This window comes from Vombatus ursinus, unplaced genomic scaffold (assembly GCF_900497805.2).
Source record: "Vombatus ursinus unplaced genomic scaffold, bare-nosed wombat genome assembly UNPS02014841.1, whole genome shotgun sequence".
Classification (NCBI taxonomy): Eukaryota; Metazoa; Chordata; class Mammalia; order Diprotodontia; family Vombatidae; genus Vombatus; species Vombatus ursinus.
The window spans coordinates 32,540,859-32,563,311 of record NW_020954619.1 but is presented as its reverse complement, the minus strand read 5'-3'; the positions used below and the strand labels follow the sequence as shown (position 1 = coordinate 32,563,311).

At 36.0% G+C, this 22,453-nt stretch overlaps 1 protein-coding gene across 2 annotated transcripts in view; it reads left to right on the top strand.

Moving 5' to 3' along the window:
- The window catches only part of FBXO25 (F-box protein 25), a 95,947-nt gene that overhangs the window by 51,268 nt on the left and 22,226 nt on the right, over window positions 1–22,453 (top strand). For both annotated transcript variants that reach the window (XM_027840230.1, XM_027840231.1), the window contains 3 exons: window positions 8,487–8,580; window positions 9,612–9,796; window positions 20,462–20,644. In XM_027840230.1, coding sequence (XP_027696031.1) covers window positions 8,487–8,580; window positions 9,612–9,796; window positions 20,462–20,644 — 462 coding nt within the window. The remainder of the gene's footprint in view (window positions 1–8,486; window positions 8,581–9,611; window positions 9,797–20,461; window positions 20,645–22,453) is intronic.

Genomic DNA, 22,453 nt, shown 5'->3' with positions numbered 1-22,453 from the left:
TGACCTACCAGAAATGGAAACAGTATGAGTTTGGATTTGGATTAGCTTTTGAGCTGAACCATTTCTTCCAACTTCTTCATGAACTCTTTATTTTTAGAGTATCCATTAGATACATATGACTGCATTGGGCTCTCTCACTAGATAAATTAGCAATTCATCTTTCTGGTGGCAACAGAAACCATTTTTTTAAACACTAGGCTGCTTAAGCAATTAGTGATTTTTATTTTTGGGAAAAGAACAATTGGTTACCATATTGAGACATACTATATAATTAACTAATAAATAACCAGTGCAGGGCCTTTGATGATAGGGTATTACAAATGTTCAGAAAATATAAAAAAAAATTTAAACATTTATTAGTAATAACAAAAAAGATATTTAAAATTACTAGTTCAATTTTGTTAGTCCATCATAATGCTAACTTTTGTTGGTGTATCTCCTTATAAACAGAGAGCTTATATCTTCCAGGATGTGGTACAATAGATAGGACTTCTCCAAGTTCAAATCTGGCCTCAGACACTTACCATCTGTGTGACCTTCAGCAAGTCACTTAATCTCTGTTTGTCTCAGTTTCCTCATTTGTAAAATTTAGACAACAGTTGAACCTACCTCCCAGGGTTGTTGTGAAGGTAAAATGAGAAAATAATTATAAAGTGCTTAGCATAGCGTCTGGCACATAATAAGTGCTATATAATTGTTAGTTATTATTATTATCACATGTCCAAAATAGAACCATTATCTTTCCCTTTAAAACTGTTCCCCCTAACTTTTCTGTTTGTCTTAAGGACACCACCACCCCTTCCACTCATCCAGTTTCACAGTCTAGACTCAGCCTTGGCTCTTCCCTCTACTTCACTCCCCATGTCTAATCAGTTGCCAGATATTGTCAATTCACAATGTCACTCCCATTTTCCCCCTTCTTACCACTCCAAAGGCCACCAACCTAGTTCAGGCTATCATCACTTATCACCTGAACTGTTGGCCTCTTTGTTCTTAGTCTCTCTGATTCCAGTCTTTCTCATCTGCAGTCCATTCTTCATACAGTTACCAGTCTTATTCCCATGTGATTCTTTCAAAAATCTTAAGTGGCTTAACTTCTCAAATACTTAAATAACTCTCCTAGAAAAAATAATTGAATAAGCCATAAATGAGGTCCCTGAGAAAAAGTCCCCAGGATCACATAGATTTACAAGCATGTTCTGCCAAACACTGAAGGAATAATTAATTCCAATACTATATAAACTATTTGAAAAAATAGGTAAAGAGAGACTCCTATCAAATTCCTTCTATGAAACAAATATGCCCTTAAAACCTGAACCAAAGACAGCAGAAACAAAGAAAACTATAGACCAATTTACCTAATGAATACTGTTGCCAATAAAACTGACAATCTAAGTGAAATGGATGAATATTTACAAAAATATAAATTTCCCAGATTGACAGAAGAGGAAATAACTCTATCTTAGAAAGAGAAATTGAATAGGCCATAAATGATTTCTCCAAGAAAAAAATCCCCAGGACCAGATGGATTTACAGGTGAATTCCACCATACATTTAAAGAACAATTTCAATACTATATAAACTGTTTGAAAAAAAAATAGATAAGGGGGTCCTACCAAATTCCCTCTATGATACAAATACGATTTTGTTACCTAAACCAGGGAGAGCAAACACAGAGAAAGAAAACTATAGACAATGATTGATGCAATGAATTTTAAATTTTAAATAAAATACTAGCAAGATTACAGCAGCATATCACAAAGATCATACTACACTATGGCCAGGTGGGATTTATACTGGGAATTCAGAGTTATTCAATATTAGGAAAACTATAAGCATAATTGACCAAATCAATAACAAAAAACCAACACAAATCATATTATTATACCAAGAGATATAGAAAAAGTTTTTGACACAATACATCATCCATTCCTATTAAAAGCATAGGAATAAATGGAGCTTTTCTTAAAATTATAAGTTATATTTATCTAAAACTAAGAGCAAGCTTTACCTGAAATGGAGATAAAATAGAAACCTTTTTTCAGTAAGATCAGGGTTAAAGCAAATATGTTTATTATCACCATTATTATTCAGTACTGAACTAGGAATGTTAGCTATAGCAAAAGACAAGAAAAAGAAATTTAAGGAATAAGAACAGGCAATGAGGAAACAAAACTATCACTTTTTGCACATATGATGGTATAACTTTAGCATAGTTGCAGGATATAAAATAAACCCACATAAATCATCAGCATTTCTATATATTACCAATACAACCCAACAGGAAAAGAAAAAGAAATTCAATTTAAAATAACTGCAGACGGTATAAAATACTTGGGATTCTACCTGCCAAGATACACAGGAACTATATGAACACAATTACAAAACACTTTCCTCACAAATAAAGACAGATCTAAACAATTAGAGAGATATTAATTGCTCATGAGTAGGCTAAGCTGATATAATAAAAATGACAATATCACCTAAATCAGTTTATTTATCCAGTGCCATAACAAACTTCGAAAGAATTATTTTATAGAACAACAACAACAAAAAAAAAATCAAAGTTCATCTGGAGGAACAGAAGGTCAAGAATATCAAGAGAATCAATGGGAAAAAAAAGTAAAGGAAGTTTCCCTATCAGTACCAGATCTTAAACCATACTACAAAGTGATAATCATCAAAACAGTTTGGTACTGCATAAGAAATAGAATGTTTGATCATTGGAATAGATCAGGTCCACAATAAACAGAAATACACAGCAAACTAATGTTTATAAATACAAAGACCCAAGCTTTTGGGCTAGGAAGTCACTATTTGACAAAAGGTACTGGGGAAACTGGAAAGCAGTCTGGCAAAAACTAACATAAACTAACATCTCACACTGTATCACAAGATAGACTCAAAATGGTTACATGATTTCAATGTAAAGTGATATCATAAACAAATTAAGGAAGAGTTCATGACCAAATAACAGATAAAGAGGATCATGGGATAAATTTGATTACATTAAACTAAAAAGTTGCACAAACGAAACCAGTGCAGCCAAAATTAGAAGGAAAGCAGGAAACTGGAGGAAAATATTTGCAGCAAGTTTCTCTGATAAAGGTCTCATTTCTCAAATATATGAGGGACTGAACCAAATTTTTAAAATAAAAGCCATTTCCCATTTGATAGTCAAAGGACATGAACAGAAAATTTTCAGAAGAAATTAAAGCTATCAATAGTCATATAAAAATGCTCTGTCACTAATAATTAGAGAAATAGAAATTAAAACAGCTCTGAGTTACCACGTCATACCCATCATATTGGCTAATTTAACAGAAAAGAAAAATGATAAATGCTGGACAGGACATGGAAGAATAGATACACTAATGCACTAATAACTGGTACAGTTGTAAAATAAATCATTCTGGAGAATGATTTAGAACTTGACCTGAAGGGCTATAAAATTGTACCCTTTGACTCAGCAATGCTCTCACCAGGTCTGAATTCTAAAGAGATCAAAAGAAAAGGAAAAGGACCTATATGTACAAAAATATTTATAACAGCTCTCTTTGTGGTGACAAAGAAATGGAAATTGAGGGAACGCTATCAAATGGCTGAACAAGTTGTGGTCTCAGACAAACTTGGGAAGACAAAATGTTAACTTTTTGACTTGGCATTTAAAATACTACACAATTTGTTTCTAGTCTACCTTTCTAGACTTATTTCATATTTTGTAGCTTTTAAAAGTACTCTCCATTACAGCCAAACTGACCTAATTGTTGTTTCATTACAAAATGTTTCACAGAATGTTACTGCCCACCCCAGTTCCTCAATTGCATCTCTTCTTCATTTCTGCCTCTTACAATCCTTAGCTTCTCAGCCTAGGCTTATCTTTTATGGTAAGCCTATATCTGCCTACTAGTTATTACTGATTTTTTTCTTCAGTTATCTCATATTTCCTTGTTTTACACTGTGATTTTTAAAAAATTCAAGAGACATAATTTCTGAGTAATTTAATCATTTTATTAATAATGCCACTATGTCTAGTAATAAAAGCATGGCCATTTGTCCATCTTTCTCTTAGACCAAAGACAGTCTTGGGTGGGCTCATGGCTTATATGCCCATTGAAAGAAGGGTGTTATTGAAGATGGCAATGAATTAACAATGAGAGAATGAATATCATGAGGGGCTGAATCTATTCAAATGAACTTTGATTATGGCATTTACTTCTAAGTTACCCCCAGCCTTGGGCAATCTATTCAAAGAATTTATCTCCACCCAAACCTGAGTAGAGCACAATGGCTTCCCCACCTGGGTAAAGTCTGAACAAGATTGTTAAGAAAGTTAGTTCAATCTCATTATCAGTAATGTCCTTCAAGAGACTGAACTTTTGAAATCAGGACTTTAGAAAAGAGGGGAAAACTCTGTATCTTCCCAAATCATTGATTATTAATAATTATTTCTTTCAACATGTTATATCCCTGGGTAGAGTGTGAGCTCTTCAGGGTTGGTCAGTTAATGGGCAGGAATATGTTAAGCACTGGGGATACAAAGAAAGGTGAAAGAAACTGCTTGCCCTCAAGAAGCTCACAATCCAATAAGGGATACAACATGCAAACAAATGTGTGCAAAATAGATTTGAAGTCTAGAGACCTGAGTTCGAGTCCTGGCTTTGACAGTTGCTGGCTTTGTATCCATTGGCAAGTAAAAATCTCTGTTTCTTCAGCAAAATGAGCATAATAATGAAGGCACACCAACATTGGCTTCTTCACATAGTTGTCCTGAGAAGTATTTTATAAGCAGTAAAGAGCTCTAGAAATATGAATCACTAATGTAATGGTGGGGTTTTACCCCTACACCAATCAATCACCAAGATTAAAGTTAAGGAACTTTCCTATAACCTTATCAAAATGTGTAGACAAGCTCTTATTCATTTTGAAAGGGCAATTAGATTCTGAGCAGTTTAGTGAAAGGTAGATGGTACTACTCAGGAAACATCTTGTAACTGGTTGACCATCAAGTCATACCTCTAGACAGCTACTTGCAGCAGTGGATAGAGCACTGGGCCTAGAGTCAAGAAGACCAGAGTTCAAATCTAGCTTCAAACACTTACTAGCTTTGTGACCCTGGGCAAGTCACAATCGCTCTCTGCCTCAGTTTCCTCATGTGTAAAATGGGGATAATAACACCTCCCTCCCAGGGTTGTTGCGAGTCCCAAATGAGATAATAATCTGAAAGTGTTTAGCGCAGTGCCTGGCCCATAGTAAGAGCTATATAAATATTATTATTATTATTAAAATGAGAGAGTTAGGTTAGATGGCCTTTGAGATTCTATCTATCCTTAAATCTATGATCCTTTGACTCCTAGGCTGACAATGAAATAGTTCTCAGGAATCTGATCTTCCTTAAAGATAACTTCATAATTCAAATGTAACGAAATCAATGAGGGGAACTCTTCTAGACCCTTGATTTTTACTCACCAACAAGAACTTGTAAGAGTAGGATTAGGAGGCAGAGATGTGACAAAAATCATAAAATATGTGAGGGAGAGGGAGAGAAAGGGCATAGTTTGATGTTTGCTGTAGGTGTTTACAGAGCGGGTTACAAGTGATTCTCTGGCATGTTCTCTAACTGCCTCTTTTGCCTGGAGCACTGTTCCTCTGTTCTGCCTACTTACTGATCTCCTTGACTTCCTTTAAGTCCCAGCTAAAATACTGTCTTTTACTGGAAGCCTTCCCCAACACCTCTCAATTCTATTGCCTTCCTTCTATTAATTATTTACTATTTTTTCTGTATATAGCTTGTTTTGTATATATTTTTGCATGTTTTGTCTTCCAGTAGATTGTAAGCTACTTGAGGTCAGGAGTATTATCATTTGCCTCTTTTTGTATCCCCACCTCTTAGCACAATGCCGGGAACATAGTAGGTACTTGATAGATGTTTATTGATTAATTAATTCTTCAGGCAAAGATAGAAAAGATGGATGAGGAGTGAGTTTAAGCTCTTTAAGAGAACCAGTGGAAATTATCAAGCATGAGAAATGCATAGTACTTTTGGTAGCTAACTCCAACCTCACACGGAGGCTTAGTTCAGTACTTATTTCTGTTTTCCGGAGGGAAAATGAAAAAAAGGTTTCATATTACAAAGACATCTGTTGTCAGAGTCGTGGACCAGTTTTAGCATATTCATTAACATAACAAGTACACCTAGGGCCAACTGGTAGAGTAAACTTCCCTTCCAAAGAGCAATCAATAGTAAGCAATATTCACTTTATCTCAAAGAAGGAGGAAAGATGGCATTTTGACTTTACAAAAGGAAAATGTAGCAATAATTCAATTGCAGAAGTTGATGTGAACTATTAACCAATTGGGGACAAGCAGTCACCAACTTGTCTGTCAAATGGCCTTCTATAACAAACCTGCTGAATTCAATAAGTGAGATTTTGCTTCTGTTTTCTCTGCCAATAAAAATAATCTTTGGGCTCTATGTAACACAACAGAAATGGATGGTAAAGTATTAATCTCCAGAATCAATAGGGGAAATAATAAGAGAGCACCTTTGATACCTTTGATGAGCTCTGATCTCAAAGCCCAAATGAACTATAGCCCAGAGTACTGAAAGTACTAGTAGATATGATTGCTGAACCCGTGCCAGTAAGCTATGAAAGATCATTAGCAATAGGGGAGAAATGGAGAAGGGCAAACTTTGTCCCCATTTTTAAACAGGAGAAAAGAACAGAGTCTGCAAACTACAAAGCAGTGGGATTGATTTTAATTTCTGGCAAAATTCTAGTATTTATTATTGAAGAGATGATCAGTGAATAGTTCTAAAAGAGATAGCAAACAAGCCTGAGTTCCTTTTTCAACAGAGTGGTTAGATGCACGTGTGTAAGAAAGAGAGAGAAAAAGAGAGTGAGAGAGAGAAAGAGAGAGATTTAGATAACAGAAATCTTGAGGATATTCTAGGTGTGTTTGAAAAGAGCACTGGCTCTAGAGTCAGAGAACCTGGTTTCAAATCCCACCCATGGTCTTTGTGACCTTGAGCAGATCAGTTCACCTTGTTGGGCCTCAGTTTCCTCAAATGTAAAATGAGGAATTCGGACTAGATAGCTTTTGCAGTCCATTCCAGCTCTACATCTATGATCATTCTAAGTATTTAAAAGACCATCAAATGAAAGAAAGATTATTATATCTGTTTTGCTTGGTCCCATCACGTAAAGCTAGGAGCAATGGACAGATTTAGACTTGCTGAAAAGAAAAAAAAATTAACAGTGATTAGTGCTGTTCAAAAATTAAATAGGCTGCCTCAGGTGGTATTGGGCTGTACTTCAGTAAAATCCTCCCATCAAACTTCCAACACTGGATGACCATTTGTCTAATATGTCTGTCATATAAGAGATTCTTTCTCAGGTACAGTTTGGACTAGTTGTCTTCCCAGATCCCATGCAACTATGAGATTCTTTGATTCTATAAAAATCCAAAAGTCTGTATAGTTAATAGGCTTTGTTTTCCTTGATGCAGAACACTACTACTTCCTTTAGCTAAGTCTATCCCTTACCACTAAAATAGAACCCTGTAATCTATAATCCCCAGTTGTCAAGGTAGGGAGAGCTTAGAATTTCAGTGTTGTCTTGGCCTACCATTTCCTATTAGATACCTCTCCCTGGCGCTGAAAAGCTTCAAAGGCTAAGCCTCCTCACTTTTCTCTATCCATGTTCCCATAATTGATAAACTCATTGATTGTCAAAATAGGAATGGTCCTTAGACACCATCTAGTTCAGGATTACTTAACCTGGGTCCATGGATATATTTCAAGGAGGCTATTAACTTGGATGGGGAAAAAATTATACTTTATTTTCACTATCCTCTAAATGAAATTTAGCATTGCCTTTAATAATTCTGAGCTTTCTACAATGCTGCCAAAGGGATCCGTGACAAAAAACAAAAAGTTACTAACCCAAGATCTATACCCCTTCAGTTTTACATATGAGTCAATCTAGACTCAGAAAGGGAAATTTACTAAGGGATCACAAAGCTACTAAGTCAGAATTTGAATACAGGTCTCCTCAATTCAAATGGATTAGAAGCTTTTTACTATTCAGAGACACTCCTTCCCCAAAGCTTCTTTATTGTCCCCACAGGCCAGAGGTAAACATTAACACAAACCTGGCTGCTGTCTCATGGATTATACAAAACATCCTTTAAGAGTTGAGTCTGAGAGGGGCAGCTAGGTGGTGCAGTGGATAGAGCACTGGCCCTGGAGTCAGAAGGACCTGAGTTCAAATCCAGCCTCAGACACTTGGCATTTACTAGCTGTGTGACCCTAGGCAAGTCACTTAACCCCATTGCCTAGCAAAAACAAAACAAAACAAAAATTTGAGTCTGAGCCTTTCATAAATATTAACATATTAGCATTTTGTAAATATATAATTCATTGTTTTATAATCTGTATTTCTTTATTGAATAGCTTTACATCCTATTTTCTTTTTCTTTTAAAGCTCTTGCAGCTAATTGCAAAATCCCAGTTAACTTCATTAAGTGGAGCGGCACAAAAAAATTACTTTAACATTTTGGACAAAATCGTTCAAAAGGGTAAGAATGATTGGTATGTTGGTGTTTGAAGTCATGATCAAAAAACTTTTTCTGTGATACAATTTTTTTTTTTGGTGTACATACTGCTTTTATCAGTTGTTAAAGTGAGAGATGTATTAGCCAGAAATTTTACATAAATCTTTTCATTCTAAATGTTTCATGTTTTTTCTATTTGTGGCATTTGTACCAAGCATGCAAAGTATCATTCTGATAATCAGAAAGGTGACTTATTCCTTAAATTTTTGAGATGGTTTACCTCCTTTAGATAGTTACTTACTAATGTCCTAACAAGGAAAAATAATCAACTGTCAATTTTTCAATTTACACATTAGAAAATCCAGATATTTGTTTGTTTAGGTAACAGATACTTCTGAGATTAATTAGTGGGCCTTCATAAGAGAAGGTAAATTGCCTTTCAGAAGTTTGTTTTAAATTCTTTGTCAGGTAATGGCTATACATATATGTGTGTCCATGTAAATATCTATTGGTGAGTGCACATAGTGGGGCAGCTAGATGGCTCAGTGGAGGGCATGGAGTCAGGAAGGCCTGGGACACTAGATCAGGCCTCAGACACTAGATGTGTGACCCTGGGTAAATCACTTAATCTGTGTTTGCCTTAATCCACTGGGGAAGAAAATGGTAAACTCCTCCATTGTGTTTGCCAGGAAAACCCCTTGGACAGCGTGGGCCATGAGGTAATGAAGAGGACATAACTTGAATAACTGAATGATCTATGGTTAAAAGTATACCTGACACTTAAATGTTACATTGTTTTACATTCATAATTTAAAGTCACTATTAATTAGTATATTGAAATATTATATTGCTTTTTAAAAAAAGTGTAAAAATTCCCCCTTAACTATCCACACCTCTCCCTCAAAAAAAAATTACTACTAGGCAGTCATGAAAACTATCATATTTTATTCCCATTTTGGAAGCAGGGCCTCTTCAAAATTATAGTAAAATTTGAAAAATTTTAAATTGATGATTAACTCCAGCACCAACTCTTACCCTGGCTTTATTTTTTCCAGTTCTGGATGACCAACAAAATCCTCGCCTCATCAAAGATCTTCTTCAGGATCTGAGTTCTACACTTTGTATTCTTATTAGGGGAGTAGGAAAATCTGTTTTGATTGGAAATATCAATATTTGGATTTGCAGGTTAGAAACTATCCTTAACTGGCAACAACAGCTACAAAACCTTCAGATGAACAAGGTATGTATGTGTATGGTTTTTTTCTTCTTTACTGCACAATATATACTTAATAATACCGGCAATTTACAGAATGCTTTATAAACACTGAAAGAGCCAATTAGATATCTAAGGACCTAGGTTCAAACTCTACTCATCTTTACTGCCTGGGAGATCTTAGGCAGATCACCTAACCTCTTTGGCCCCCAGTTTCTTCCCTTTTAAAATGAGAGAGTTGAACTCCATGGTGTCTAAGGTGTCTTCTCTATTGAAATCTATGATCTTTGATCTTATGATTCTATACTTTATATATTTAATTTGCTCTAACTTTACAGATTCCATATTATTAATGCCTACATGTATCCCCCAAATCAGTCAATGACAGTTCTAGATTTTGAACAAAACTTGTTTTGCTCTTACCAATTATAGATTTTAAGTGAATCAGGGTCAGAAGAAACCTTAAATATTTCACTAGTAGAAATATAGCAGGAATGGTAATAATCCAATGGGTCTGAGTCCTTAAGTGAGTAGAGGTAAATTAATGTCGGTAACTTTTCCAGACTTTTCAGGAGGCACAATGTACTGACAGCAATCCTTTATTATTTAGTTTGTAAACCATGTAGCCCGTAAGTTCTTTATTTCCTCCTCTCCTATCTGAGAGTGAATTGCTTCTAAGCAATTATGCTAACTAGTTTTATGAAGCAGAGTCGGTAAATAGGTAATTTTGATGTTCTATCCTTCTCTGTTCAGTTACCAAGCATTTATTTAGTACCTACTGTAAACTAGCTGACCTCTAAAATCCTTCCGTCTTTGAGATTCTGTGATTCTGAAAAGCTGCCTGGACTATCGTGGTCCTTTGCTTCTGTGTGGCATTCTGCCCAGCCAAGGCTGCTAGCTTGCCTATCAGCTTGATTGATGAGCTTCTGCGTTTTACTGTTCAGGTACATTCTTTCCCTAAGGCTCCATTATTCTCCCTACTGCTTTGAAAGACACTAAACATTTTCTCCTCTCCACCTTCTGGAAGGAACTCACACCCTAACCAAGAATCTCCCCTGTAACATCCATGATGAGGAGCTATTTAGCCTTCAACTGAGAACCTCCTGTGGTGAAAGACTCACTATGTCCAGAGGCAGTATGTTCCCCTTTTGGACAGTTCTAATAACCAGGAAGTTTTTCATTACACCAAGTCTAAACCATCCTTTTTAACTTTGGCCTTTTGGGACCAAGTAAAACAAGTCTAATCTCTGTTCTCTGTGATTGTCCACAAATACTCAGAAGAAAGTCATCATGTTCTCCTTGCCCCCGAGCTGTCTGTACTTACATTAAATATCCCCATTTATTGCTTGGCTTCTGGTCCTCATGGCATCATGTTTATTCTTCTCTGAATTTCCTCTAACTTATCCGTTTCCTTCCTAGGAACATAAGGTTATAGACTCAGAGCTAGGAGGAACCGCAGAAGCCATGTAGTCCCCCTCTCATTTTAATGATTAAGAAATTTAAGACTAAGGTTAAACAGGTAGTTAGTGGCGGAGCTGTGGTTTGAGTCTAAGTCCTGACTTCAAATCCAGTGTTCTTTCTATCACACCCCACTGTCTCCCTAAAATGTATCCAGAACCAAATATATTCTGATTATGAGAAAATACAGTTGAGACCATCCTCTTCCTCATTCTAGATACTATCCTTAAAATAACATAGACTTAAGTTGATGAAAAGGTTTTTTAAAATTTGTTTGTTTGCCATGTCTCACTACTGACTTAATAAGTTCACAATTTATTAAAACTCTTTATCTCTGGAACATGAACTACTCCTTAGGAATACGGACTTCATCCTGTACTTGATCACTTGATTTTTTGGAACCAGAATTACAGAATTTTCGAGTTAAATGAGACCTAGTCCATCCCATGCCCAAAGGAAATCCACATTATAATGTAGCCAGAATGCTACAGTTAACCTCTGTTTGACATCCAAAGTTTTTACTAACCCATTCCATTCTGGGATAACTCTGTTAGAAAGATTTTTCTTTTTTTGACATCAAGCCTAAATTTGCCTTTTTGAAATTTTCACCCTTTGTTCCTGGGTTTGCCAACAGGGGGCAAAGAGAACAAGGCTGTTGCCTTCTTATATGAAAGTACTTGTACTTGAATATTTATATCATATCCTCACAAACATTTGCTTCCCCAGGCTACAATGGCATCCTTAATTACCAACCAATTCTCATATTGTATGAACTCAGAGATTTCCACTGTCCTGATGTCCCTACCCCAGATACACCTCAGCTTATCAATGTCCTCCCTGAGCACAATACTCAAGACACAATACTCCATAGCACTGCCCAGAGTAGTGTCCTAAGGGACTGTCACCTCCTTATTCCTGGAATTGAGGCTTTTCTTGCTGGAGCTCAAGATCAAATAAACATTTTGGGTTGTCATATCATACTGCTGACATACTAAAACTCACAAACCACTAAAATCTCTAGATGTTTTTCAGACAAACTGCTATCTAGCCATGTCTCCCACATCTTGTAGTTCTGAGGCTGATTCCTTTGACCCAAGCCTAAGACTTGCATTCCCCACTGGATATCATCTTATTAGATTCAACCCAGTATTCTAACCTGTCAGTCATTTTGGATCCTGACTGTGACATACAGTTTCTTAACTATCCCTTCTAGCTTTGTGTCATTTGAAAATTTTATAAACATGCCATGAATGCTTCTTGGATTATCCAAGTCCTTGATAAAAATGGTGGGCAGCATAGGGCCAGTTTCCTGGGGAGCTACCCTGGAAACTTTCTTCCAAATTGATATTAAACCATTAATGACTATTCTTTGAGTCTAGCCATTTATCAAGTACTAGAGACAGCTAAGTATACCATCATCTAGGCCATATTTCTCTTTTTTCCCCACAGGAATACCATAAGATACTTTATTACTAAAAGTAAACTAAATCTGTAGCATTCCTCATGTACCCTGTTGTCAGATAAAGAAAGTAAGGTCCCCTCTTCTTTCTATTCTTTTACCACTGATGAGTTAGAAACTTTCTCCTTCCCTCTATGTGGTCCCAGTGTCTTTTTTCTAGGTCTTTGGTTTAGGATTCCAGCCACAACCCAAGAAGGAGAATATGTATTATACTAAGCTCCCACAGTCCCTCTTTGCCTCAATTAGGGCTACAAATAGTTGTGATGTGGGCAAATGCATAAGAGAACACAAATGCCATTCCCTCAATTTGAGTATGTGAAATTTTGCTTGTATGAATTGGTAAATTCATTACCAGGAAAAGAAAAGAATAAATTTTTATCTCAGTTTCTGAAGTGACATTGTGAAGTGACCAGGGAAAAATGTTCATAGATTAAATTCATAATGATACTAGCTATTATTATAAGTAAGCAATTGTTTGTTTAAGCAAAAATTGAAGTTTGGAACTCAAATAAGCAAATTTGACCTCATAGTTGCCACTAAGACTTGGGAGGGATTAAGCCCATAATTAAAATCTGGCTCTGATTTGCTCTACCTTTCTCAGTAGAAACAGGATGGGAAGAAGGAGGTGGAAAGTGATGTAGCATTGTATTTTAAGATATATTCATGTGAGAAAATCTACATACTAGAGAAAGGAAGCTTGATGGAGAGTATGTGTAGGAATATCAATGGAGGGAAAAACAGAAGCAGTTTTATTATCCAAGCAGTGATACTGCAGAGACCTGAAAAGAAAGAGGAAATAGATAAGGAGTTTTGGAAATAGATCATAAGTCTGATTCAGAGGCATAATAATGGAGAGGGACTTCAATTATCCAGTCATCTCCTGGAGCTCACTTTCTACTAACACAACAGAGAAGTAAACAAAACAAAACAAAATGTATATATACTAGGAAAATTTATGGACTGATATAGATATAGCTGACCATGTCTAGGGAAAAGAGGAAAAACTAAGAACATAGGTACTATGGTTTTCCTAAACATTTTTCAGATGAACGAAATGTTCTTGTCCAGCCCCATAGATTGATTCTTATGCCAACTGTCAGCTACTACATGAAGGCTAGTGGCTATAGATTTTAGCTTGGGGGGTAGCAGTAACAACTAATAAGTTCTTGACTTTCCTTAATGATAATCTCATCCATCCAAAGGTGGAGGAGCCAACAAAAGGGAATTCAGTTTTGAGTCTGTTTCTCACCATCAGGGAAGAACTAGTTGTTACAGTGGAAATGCTGGGAATCCTGGAGGAAAGTGATAATTTCCTTCTATAATTTGTGATAGAAAAAAAATAGCCAGGCATAGTTTGACATGTGCTAGATTTTGCAGAGCAGATTGCAAACAGTTCAGAGGATGGATAAATAGGAGGCCATGAACTAAAATTCTTTGGGTAAAAGCAGCCTGAGAGGTAAATGGGAGTTGATCAATATGGTTGCACAGGGATCCCACCTATACACCCATACCTACTCACATACGTATATATGTGTATATGGGTGTGTATGTATATGTAGATACACATGTACATAGAAAGATACATAAATGTGTATATGTTGTATATATGATGGAATCAAGGGCAGGTAACAGAGAAAGAATGTGAGAGCTTTCTATGCCATTATAAAAATTAAGCTGAGAGCAGTAAAGCTCAGAATGAATCAAGACTGTAACACGGTGCGAAGAGCCAAAAAAAAGTTTTATTTATTTTGGTATTTTTAAAGTTATATTGGGGAAAAGATTAAGATTAAAAAAATAGTACTACAGCTTGCGGTGGATAGGAAAAGGAGAAGAGATAGGTGCTTAGTTCTTACCTTTTTTTTGCTAAGAAAATTGATCACTAGACTGGAATTGAGAGAATAGCCAAATGGAGAAATGGGGAATAGCCAACAGGGAATTGGTGCATAGGATGCATAAGGACATGGTAAGGGAGCACCTATCTACCTAGCTGTCCTTGATGAATATAAGTTGACTGGCCCAGATGACCCCCATTATTGGAAACTGCAAGAATTGGCAAATATTGTTGCTGCCATGATAGCTGAAAGATCAAGAACTTGAAACATTACAAAGGATTGAAGAAAGGCTAATTTTGCCATGATTAAAAAAAATGTAGAGAATAGAATTTTCAAACTATAGATCAGTGAACCTGACTTTGAATTCTGGGAAAATTCTACAACAGGGGCAGCTAGGTGGTGTGGTAGATAGAGCATTGGCCTTGGAATCAAGAGGACCTCAGTTCAAATCCAGCCTCAGACACTTGACACTTACTAGCCATGTGACCCTGGGCAAGTCACTTAACCCCATTGCCTAGACAAAAAAAAAAAAGAAAAGAAAAAAAAGAAAAAAGAATATCTAAAACATCATTAAAGAGGTGGTTAGTGAATATCTAGACAAGAAAGTTGGATTTCAAAAAGTCACCATGTCTTCCTCAAAAGCAGGTCATGCCAAACTAATTTTTGACAGTTACTAAACTAATCAATCAGAACACTGTATAGCAAAGTGTTTGATAAAGTATCTCAGCGTTATTCTTGGGTTAAAGATGGAGAGATGTGGATTAAACTAAAGTACAGTTGATAATTCAAAATCAATTGAATGATCATGCTCAGAGTCATTGTTAAAGGTTCCATTTTAGTTTGCCAGGATGTCTTCAGTGTAGTGCTATGAGAAATTAATGCTTGGCTCTATGCTGTTTTTACATTTTCAGTGATTTACTTTATCAGTGATTTGGGTAAAGGCATAGATGGCATGCTCCTCTGCTTTGCAGATGACACAAAGGTAATGCATCAGATGACCATCAAGATCCAAAAAGATGTTGATAGGCACAAACATTGAGCCAAATCTAATGAAATAAAATTCAGTAGGGATAAATGTAGTCTTACTGGGTTGAGGAAATCAACATCACAAGCACATGATGGTTAGATAACAACTTGAAAAAAGATTTAGAGGCCTCAAAAAAAGTTCATTTGATGTTGGGTTGCATTAAAAGAACCTTAGCCAACACGAATAAGGAGGTGATAAGTTTTTCTGTACCCTGCTCTGGTCAAATCACACCTGGCTGTCCAAAAGTGACACAGGGTCCCTTTGGTAGTAGTAGATTCCCTTTCGATGAACGTCATGAAGCTGAAGGTGGATGGCCACTTGTTGGCAATGGCATTCCCTTTCATATATTTTTTGTACTAGATAGCCACTGAGGTCATAGGATGATAGTTCCAGAGTTAGAAGGGACCTTAGAGGTCATCTAGCCCAACTTGCTCATTTTCCAGTGAAGAATCTCAGGCCCAGAGAAGTAAATTAACCCAGATCACATCAGCTGTAGGTAGCAAAGCTGGGATTCAAGTGCCTGGCATTTAGTTCCAAATCCAGCATTCTTTCTGCTCTACATCCCCTAGTCTCTAAGTTGCTCTTGTCATGTCCTCTTCAAGTTAATTTCTTCTGATAGCCTCCTTTTTAAAAATTTCATTATTTACATGGGATGGAGTGCGACTTTCTTAATGTCTTTATGATTGCTCTCTTCATTGCTCATCTTGCATTTTTTCCTGGTTCATATTATTGACAGTAGGAAAGAAAATGGATGGAAGCATATCTAGCCTTGGCACGTCTACATTGCTTTATCTCAAAGCTTGTCATTTCTGTACCCATTACCACCACTTTCCATGTTCTTTTTATTCTCATATGATTTTATGAGTTACTCTGAGGATTTTTACTTCCCCTATGAATGCTAGTTGAAACCAGTGATAAAAGCTCACTCTCAGTGTCAAGTGATTCAGTTGCATTATGTAGCTTCTAAAGTAAGCCAACCAAATTAGCCTGAGACTGCTTAATATAATAAGTCATGGTCTTTCAACCTGCTGCTGAATTGGTGCCTTATGTTTATTCATAGCCAATTTTAAGGTGATATCAGAAGTCAGAGAGTGGAATAATAATGGCCAAGGGCTTCCACAGATCATTGATAGTCTGAAGTGCAGGACATTTCTTGAAATTAAATTCAGTTTGGCCTCAGAGAATCTGGTTGCTTATTTCCAACTTCTAAGACTTTTCTTCTTTAATTTTCATGCATTATTCTAACAAAAGAGATCTTGGTCACCTTACAAAAAAAAACTTTCTCAAATTTTAATCTACCAGAAATACATAGAATATAATTATAGATTGGTAAGTCTCAAAAAGCAGCAGCAACCTCCCTCCCAATTATCTTAATTAAACATTGCTTCCGTCTGACAATTTTGTGAGACTTGGTCCTACCAGTTCACTTCCTTGAAGTAAAGTTAAGTTTGCCAGCTTGGGACAAAGTGTGGAAAATCTACTGCTTCTTAATCTGCATTTTTTAAGCCATAATTGAGCCATTACTAGATTAACCATTTTAAAAATCTTCTTTGACAGAAATACTCTCTACCGCTAACCAGCTACCATTTTCTCCTTAAAAATTTCTCCCAAACACATTCATTTTGAGAAGTTTATTACTTTAGTAGTAACATTGTAAAAGTAAAAAGCAGCTGTGTACCTTCATAGCTCTGAGATTTAATCACTTTTTAAAATTGATCTCTTTCATATCTGCCCTATTTTCTGTCAGTCACTGTAGTGATCTTTATTCTTAATCCATAAAGCAGCCATCTAACTTTCTCTGACTATCCATCACACACATTTCCTCTTTGAAGATGGGTAGGGCTTGCCTTCTCAAATTAGCAATCTGGTAGTCAGTTCTGAGACCTCAGAAGAGACAAAAACCCAAAGCTCCCTTAAGTCCTTTGGGAAGTAGGTAAGGCATAAATACTGAATAAATAAAGAAAAAAAAGTTACCTAGCAGTGATCAGGTCTTCAGTCTGGCTCAAACAGCTTCATTTTGCTTTGGGGATGGCTTTGTTCTTCTTGGTAGATGAAAGGTTTGAAAATCCTTTCAAAAGAAGTTCTGGTACTTTATTGTATTTTGAAAATCCAGGATGGCAGCTGTGTGGATAGTTAGTGGTTTGATTAGAACCCTGTAGTTCCTCCAAATGTTTGAAGTGATTCCTGTGAAAAGATCCATATGTATACACTGACACATGAAAAACTCTCTCATTATATTAACTATGCCGATTTGTCTGCTGGTTAAGCATTGTTTTGTGAAGTTGAGTAGTATTGTTCTACGAAAGTGCAAAGCTGCAAGCCCTCTTCTTCCTCTAAAACACTCTGTTTTTGATAGAATTAGTGTGCTGCCACTTACCAGTTTTATGATTCTTTATGAATCTTATGTTGCAATTGAAAATACATTACTGATTTTTATTTTGAAGGACATCCATTTAAATTCCTGCTTTATTTTTATCATCACAATAACTTGAGATAGGTGGGGCTGTTATTATCCCTGTGTGATTTACTGGTCATGAAGCTAGCTATTGGTAAAGATAGGACAGGAACCTTGTTCTCTTTACTTAGCCTTGTGTTCTTTCCACCCGGCTTTCCACCCTGCCTTAAGAAAGTTTCTCATTTTAGCAACCAAGTTTTTATAATAGAAATTCTTTTCTGTTAGTGTAGGGAAGAAGGGAGCACCTGTTTAAAATTATGTTTAATTCTGGTATTAGTGGAAAGGCTATTAGATGGGGATAATTTTACATGCACATTGTCTTTTGTGTGTATATCCTGCCTTAAGCATGCTGCCGCTACTAAACAGTAAGTATAAAGTTGCTAGGTACATCCCTGAATAAAATATACTTAGATGTTTCTAATCAAAAGATAACCCATGTATCTTCTGAATAATCCATGTAATCATTTCATATTTGTATAAACTATGCAATTCTATTCAAACTTTTCAGATTTTATAAATTCACTAATTCACGAAGTACTTATTGAGCAATTAAAAACTGCAAAACAAGCACTGATAATTGTACATTTGTAAAGTACAAATATTGTTTTGCAAACAGGTACCAATGTTAATAGCTTTTGTATTGCTCTTATTTTAGAAAATTATCATGTTTCATTATTTTCCCAGTATATCTTCTCGTTATTCTACTAGCTGTAACAGGGGCTAGGGAAAAGAAAACCAAGGGGTCAATAACCAAGCAAACTGTGCCTTCCACTCACTTGAGCTGGCTTGGTTAGGCCCAGAAGTCAAGCCCTTGGGGCTCTGCCATAGTCCGGAGAGCTCCCCAATTTATTTCTTCTTAGGTCATGTCTTAGGGTATAGATTCATATTTGTCAGCAGTATTCACTGAATGATTCCTATGTAAAGTTTTTCCATGCCTATAAGAGTTCTCAAGTGAAACAAAAGAGACAGCCCCTATCTTAACAATTAGAAATTGGGTGGGGGAAAGCATCCATATGTTAAAAAGCACCATAAATAAGTACAGAACACTAATGCAAACACTACTTAAGAAAGGACATAGGAAGTAGTATTCTTTTTACATTCCTACATTTGCCCTATAGTAAGTGTAGTAGTAACTAAAAGTTCTTTCAATGATAACTAAGGTTTGTATTTTGATACAGTAGTTCAGGTTTGGTATTATTAGACCCATGGGATGACCCTAGATGACTTGAGCCCCTGAGTTAACCCTGGAATTAAATGCATCCTTCTTATAGACCTCCTGTAACACAGGAGCTCAGCTCCATCACAGATTCACTGGATTCAGGCAAACTTAGGACATTGGAGCCCCAGATAAAGGGTTATGTTACTTTATTCTCATGGGGGCTGACAAGACAAGGGGTAGGGGCATCTGCCCCTACTTCATCCACTTAATCACTTTATTCTCATAGGGGTGGGCAAGAGGAGGAATAGGAGCACCTGTCCCTACAGCATCCCCGTCGTTGGCAGCAGGTGGAAACAAGCACAGAGAATATCTGCGTTCACATTCCGCACTTATTGACCAGTGCTCGTTTGATTTATAGAGAAGCATACAGAGAAGGCATTATGCCAGCAATAAGCTCATAAGTGTACATTAACTATGGTTACATAATGATGTGTCAGCATAAAGCAAATGCAGTGTTTATGGGCTAAGCTTATCAGCATAGCACAAGTACAGTGTGGTTATTTACAACTAAGGATCCTGGGAACTTATATCAAATTCAATCCATACCACCTTACACACACCTCCTTATAAGGGAACATATGCTCAGCTCTGCTAGTTTATATAATCACATTACTTTTCTAATAGTTTTCATTTTTGTTTTAGAAGTTGTAAATATAGATTTTTTCTTTTAATAGCTTGCAGCTCTTAAGATTCTCTGGTTTACACTTTATAATTTCCCAGACAACCTCACATCCAGAAATACTATGGTGGCCAAGGACGGGAAGCATTTGGTACATTTCAGTAGAATTCAGCAGAATTCTTCCTTAATGAGAACTATTTCACAGCTACACGTACAATCATGGCTACATGGTGTGTGTGTGTGTCTGTGTGTGTTTTAGAATCTGGAAGAGATCAGGTCTCCTAAGCTCAATCCAGTGTTCTTTCTTGACTGACTGACCAACCAGGCTGTTCAATAAAATATTGGCATTTTAATTTATCAGCCTCTGTCTTTATACTGACTACCTTAATTCCTTAGATGATTGTGGGCATCTTCCGTGTTCTTATAGTGTAATAATTTCCACCACCTAACTTCCACACCTATATCTTATTTGAAGTGACCATTGTTTCATACACAATTGTAGTGTATTAGCCAGTTCAGGGTAATGGTAACATTTTCTCTTGAAATGTTGAGTTTAAATGTAAATAAATCATGTGTCTTTTATTGCTTCTTTCAATGAAATGCTACCCCATTTCTTTTTCCAGCAAGTAAATAATGGCCTTACACTTAGTGATCTTCCTCTGCACATGCTGAATAATATATTATATAGATTCTCGGATGGATGGGATATCATTACTTTAGGCCAAGTGACCCCAACATTATACATGCTCAGTGAAGACAGGCAATTATGGAAGAAACTTTGCCAATACCATTTTGCAGAAAAACAGGTAAGATGTGTGTGGTGGTAGAAATATGTTTCTCTGCCTTTTGAGAAGATTATATGTAAATATACTCATTCACTCAACTGTGCTCTGCAAAGCATTCATATTATTACTATTTCAGCAAAACTAGCTAGTAACATTCAAAAGTAGAATGAACTGCTTCATGAAGTAGTGGGATTTCTTCTGCAGGAGGTCTTCAAGCAAAGGTAGGATGTTATGGAAGGAATTCTTGTTCATATAAAGTATGAAATCGATGGCCTCAGAAGTCCCCTCCATATCTGAGGTTCTATTTGTGATTGTCACATGTTGTCTGCTCCATTTTGTAGATTGTGGAGAGATACTGTTTGATATGTGGGAGAAAAAAAGTAATTCCAGAGAATAACATGATCAAGTGATGTGAATTCTCTTTTCATGTCCTTTTTGGTGAAGGACTGTGGAAGCAAATGTTGAATTTTTTCCCTTAAATTGTTAGTTTCCTTTTATCTTTACTGATATAAGCATGGGTATACAGTATTCTTCATCCTTCAATGAGTTTTTTTCTCTCAACTCTTTGCCCTTCCTACATCTCCTTTCATCTTTCAAGAGGACTTCTTTGTATCTAAATATTGGCCACAAAGATCTTATTGTATTTCAGGCTCTTAATGTGTAATTAGGACATGAAAATAAGAACTAACTTGTGTCAGACAAACTTTATGTGGAATTTATCTAATATCAGCATTTAAAATTGCTGAGGAATTTAAGTTACCTAAGTCATGTACATCATAGTTATGTGTCTAGTTCTCAACATGGCATAGCTTTGAAATTTATTACAGATTAAAAAGGAATTTGATAAGTGAATAGTAAAGAAAGAAGATTAAGTTCTAAAGGTGAAAGGAGTATGATAATGTGTTGGGAGTCAAAGAAGAACCCAGGAGAATAAGGTGAGAGAAGATTGGGAGTAAGGAAAAAGAAAAGTGGGGAGGTGCCTTATGAGATAAAAACCAAATCCTAGAAATTCTTGCTTCCTCTCATATGTGGACATTGAAACATCGTAAGGTGAATGTTCTTGAAACACCTGGAAGGCAGGCTTTTTCTTCTCAAGGCATATTCATTCTACAATTAGTAATTACATAGTCCTATTTTGGGAAGTATATTTTGGAGGCACTTGCCCTAATTCCTCTGCCTTCTAGTGTATATGTATATATGCATTTTTAGTCTCTTAGTTTTTTTCATTCACTGTTATTGATCAGGACTATCCACTTTGTTGTTAATGGATTTTCCCAAATGAGAAAATACATTGTATTTGTATAAATCCAGATTCCAGAGCATTATAGGAACAACTTTTCAAGGCTTCTGTTAAGTTCTTAGACCTTTTTGCTACAATTATCATTAAAGTAACTTACATGAGTCACTTAGCTTTTTAACATTTAGATTAGCTGAGATGTAGCAATTAGCACTTGGAGACATGACATTTATGTACAGATTTTCTTAGACCAAGAAGTATAAAAAACACATCATTGTCAAAACTGACTCATTAAAACTGTCTATAGTTTGTAGATTTATGGGTCTACATAGTATATGGGTTATAGCAATATGAATATGAGATACATGAATATCATTTAGAAATTAATTTATGTAAATCTCATGCATTGAGAAATACTTCAGAATGCGGCAGGGTAGGGTGAATTGAATATAAGAGTTTTCACTTGAATCTCATTTTAAATCCTATGCATACATGTATATATGTATATTTACATACATACATATGCATATGCATATCTACATATAAAACATTAAAAGTTAAAATCTTACCGGAAGTTACAAGGTTAAGAAGAG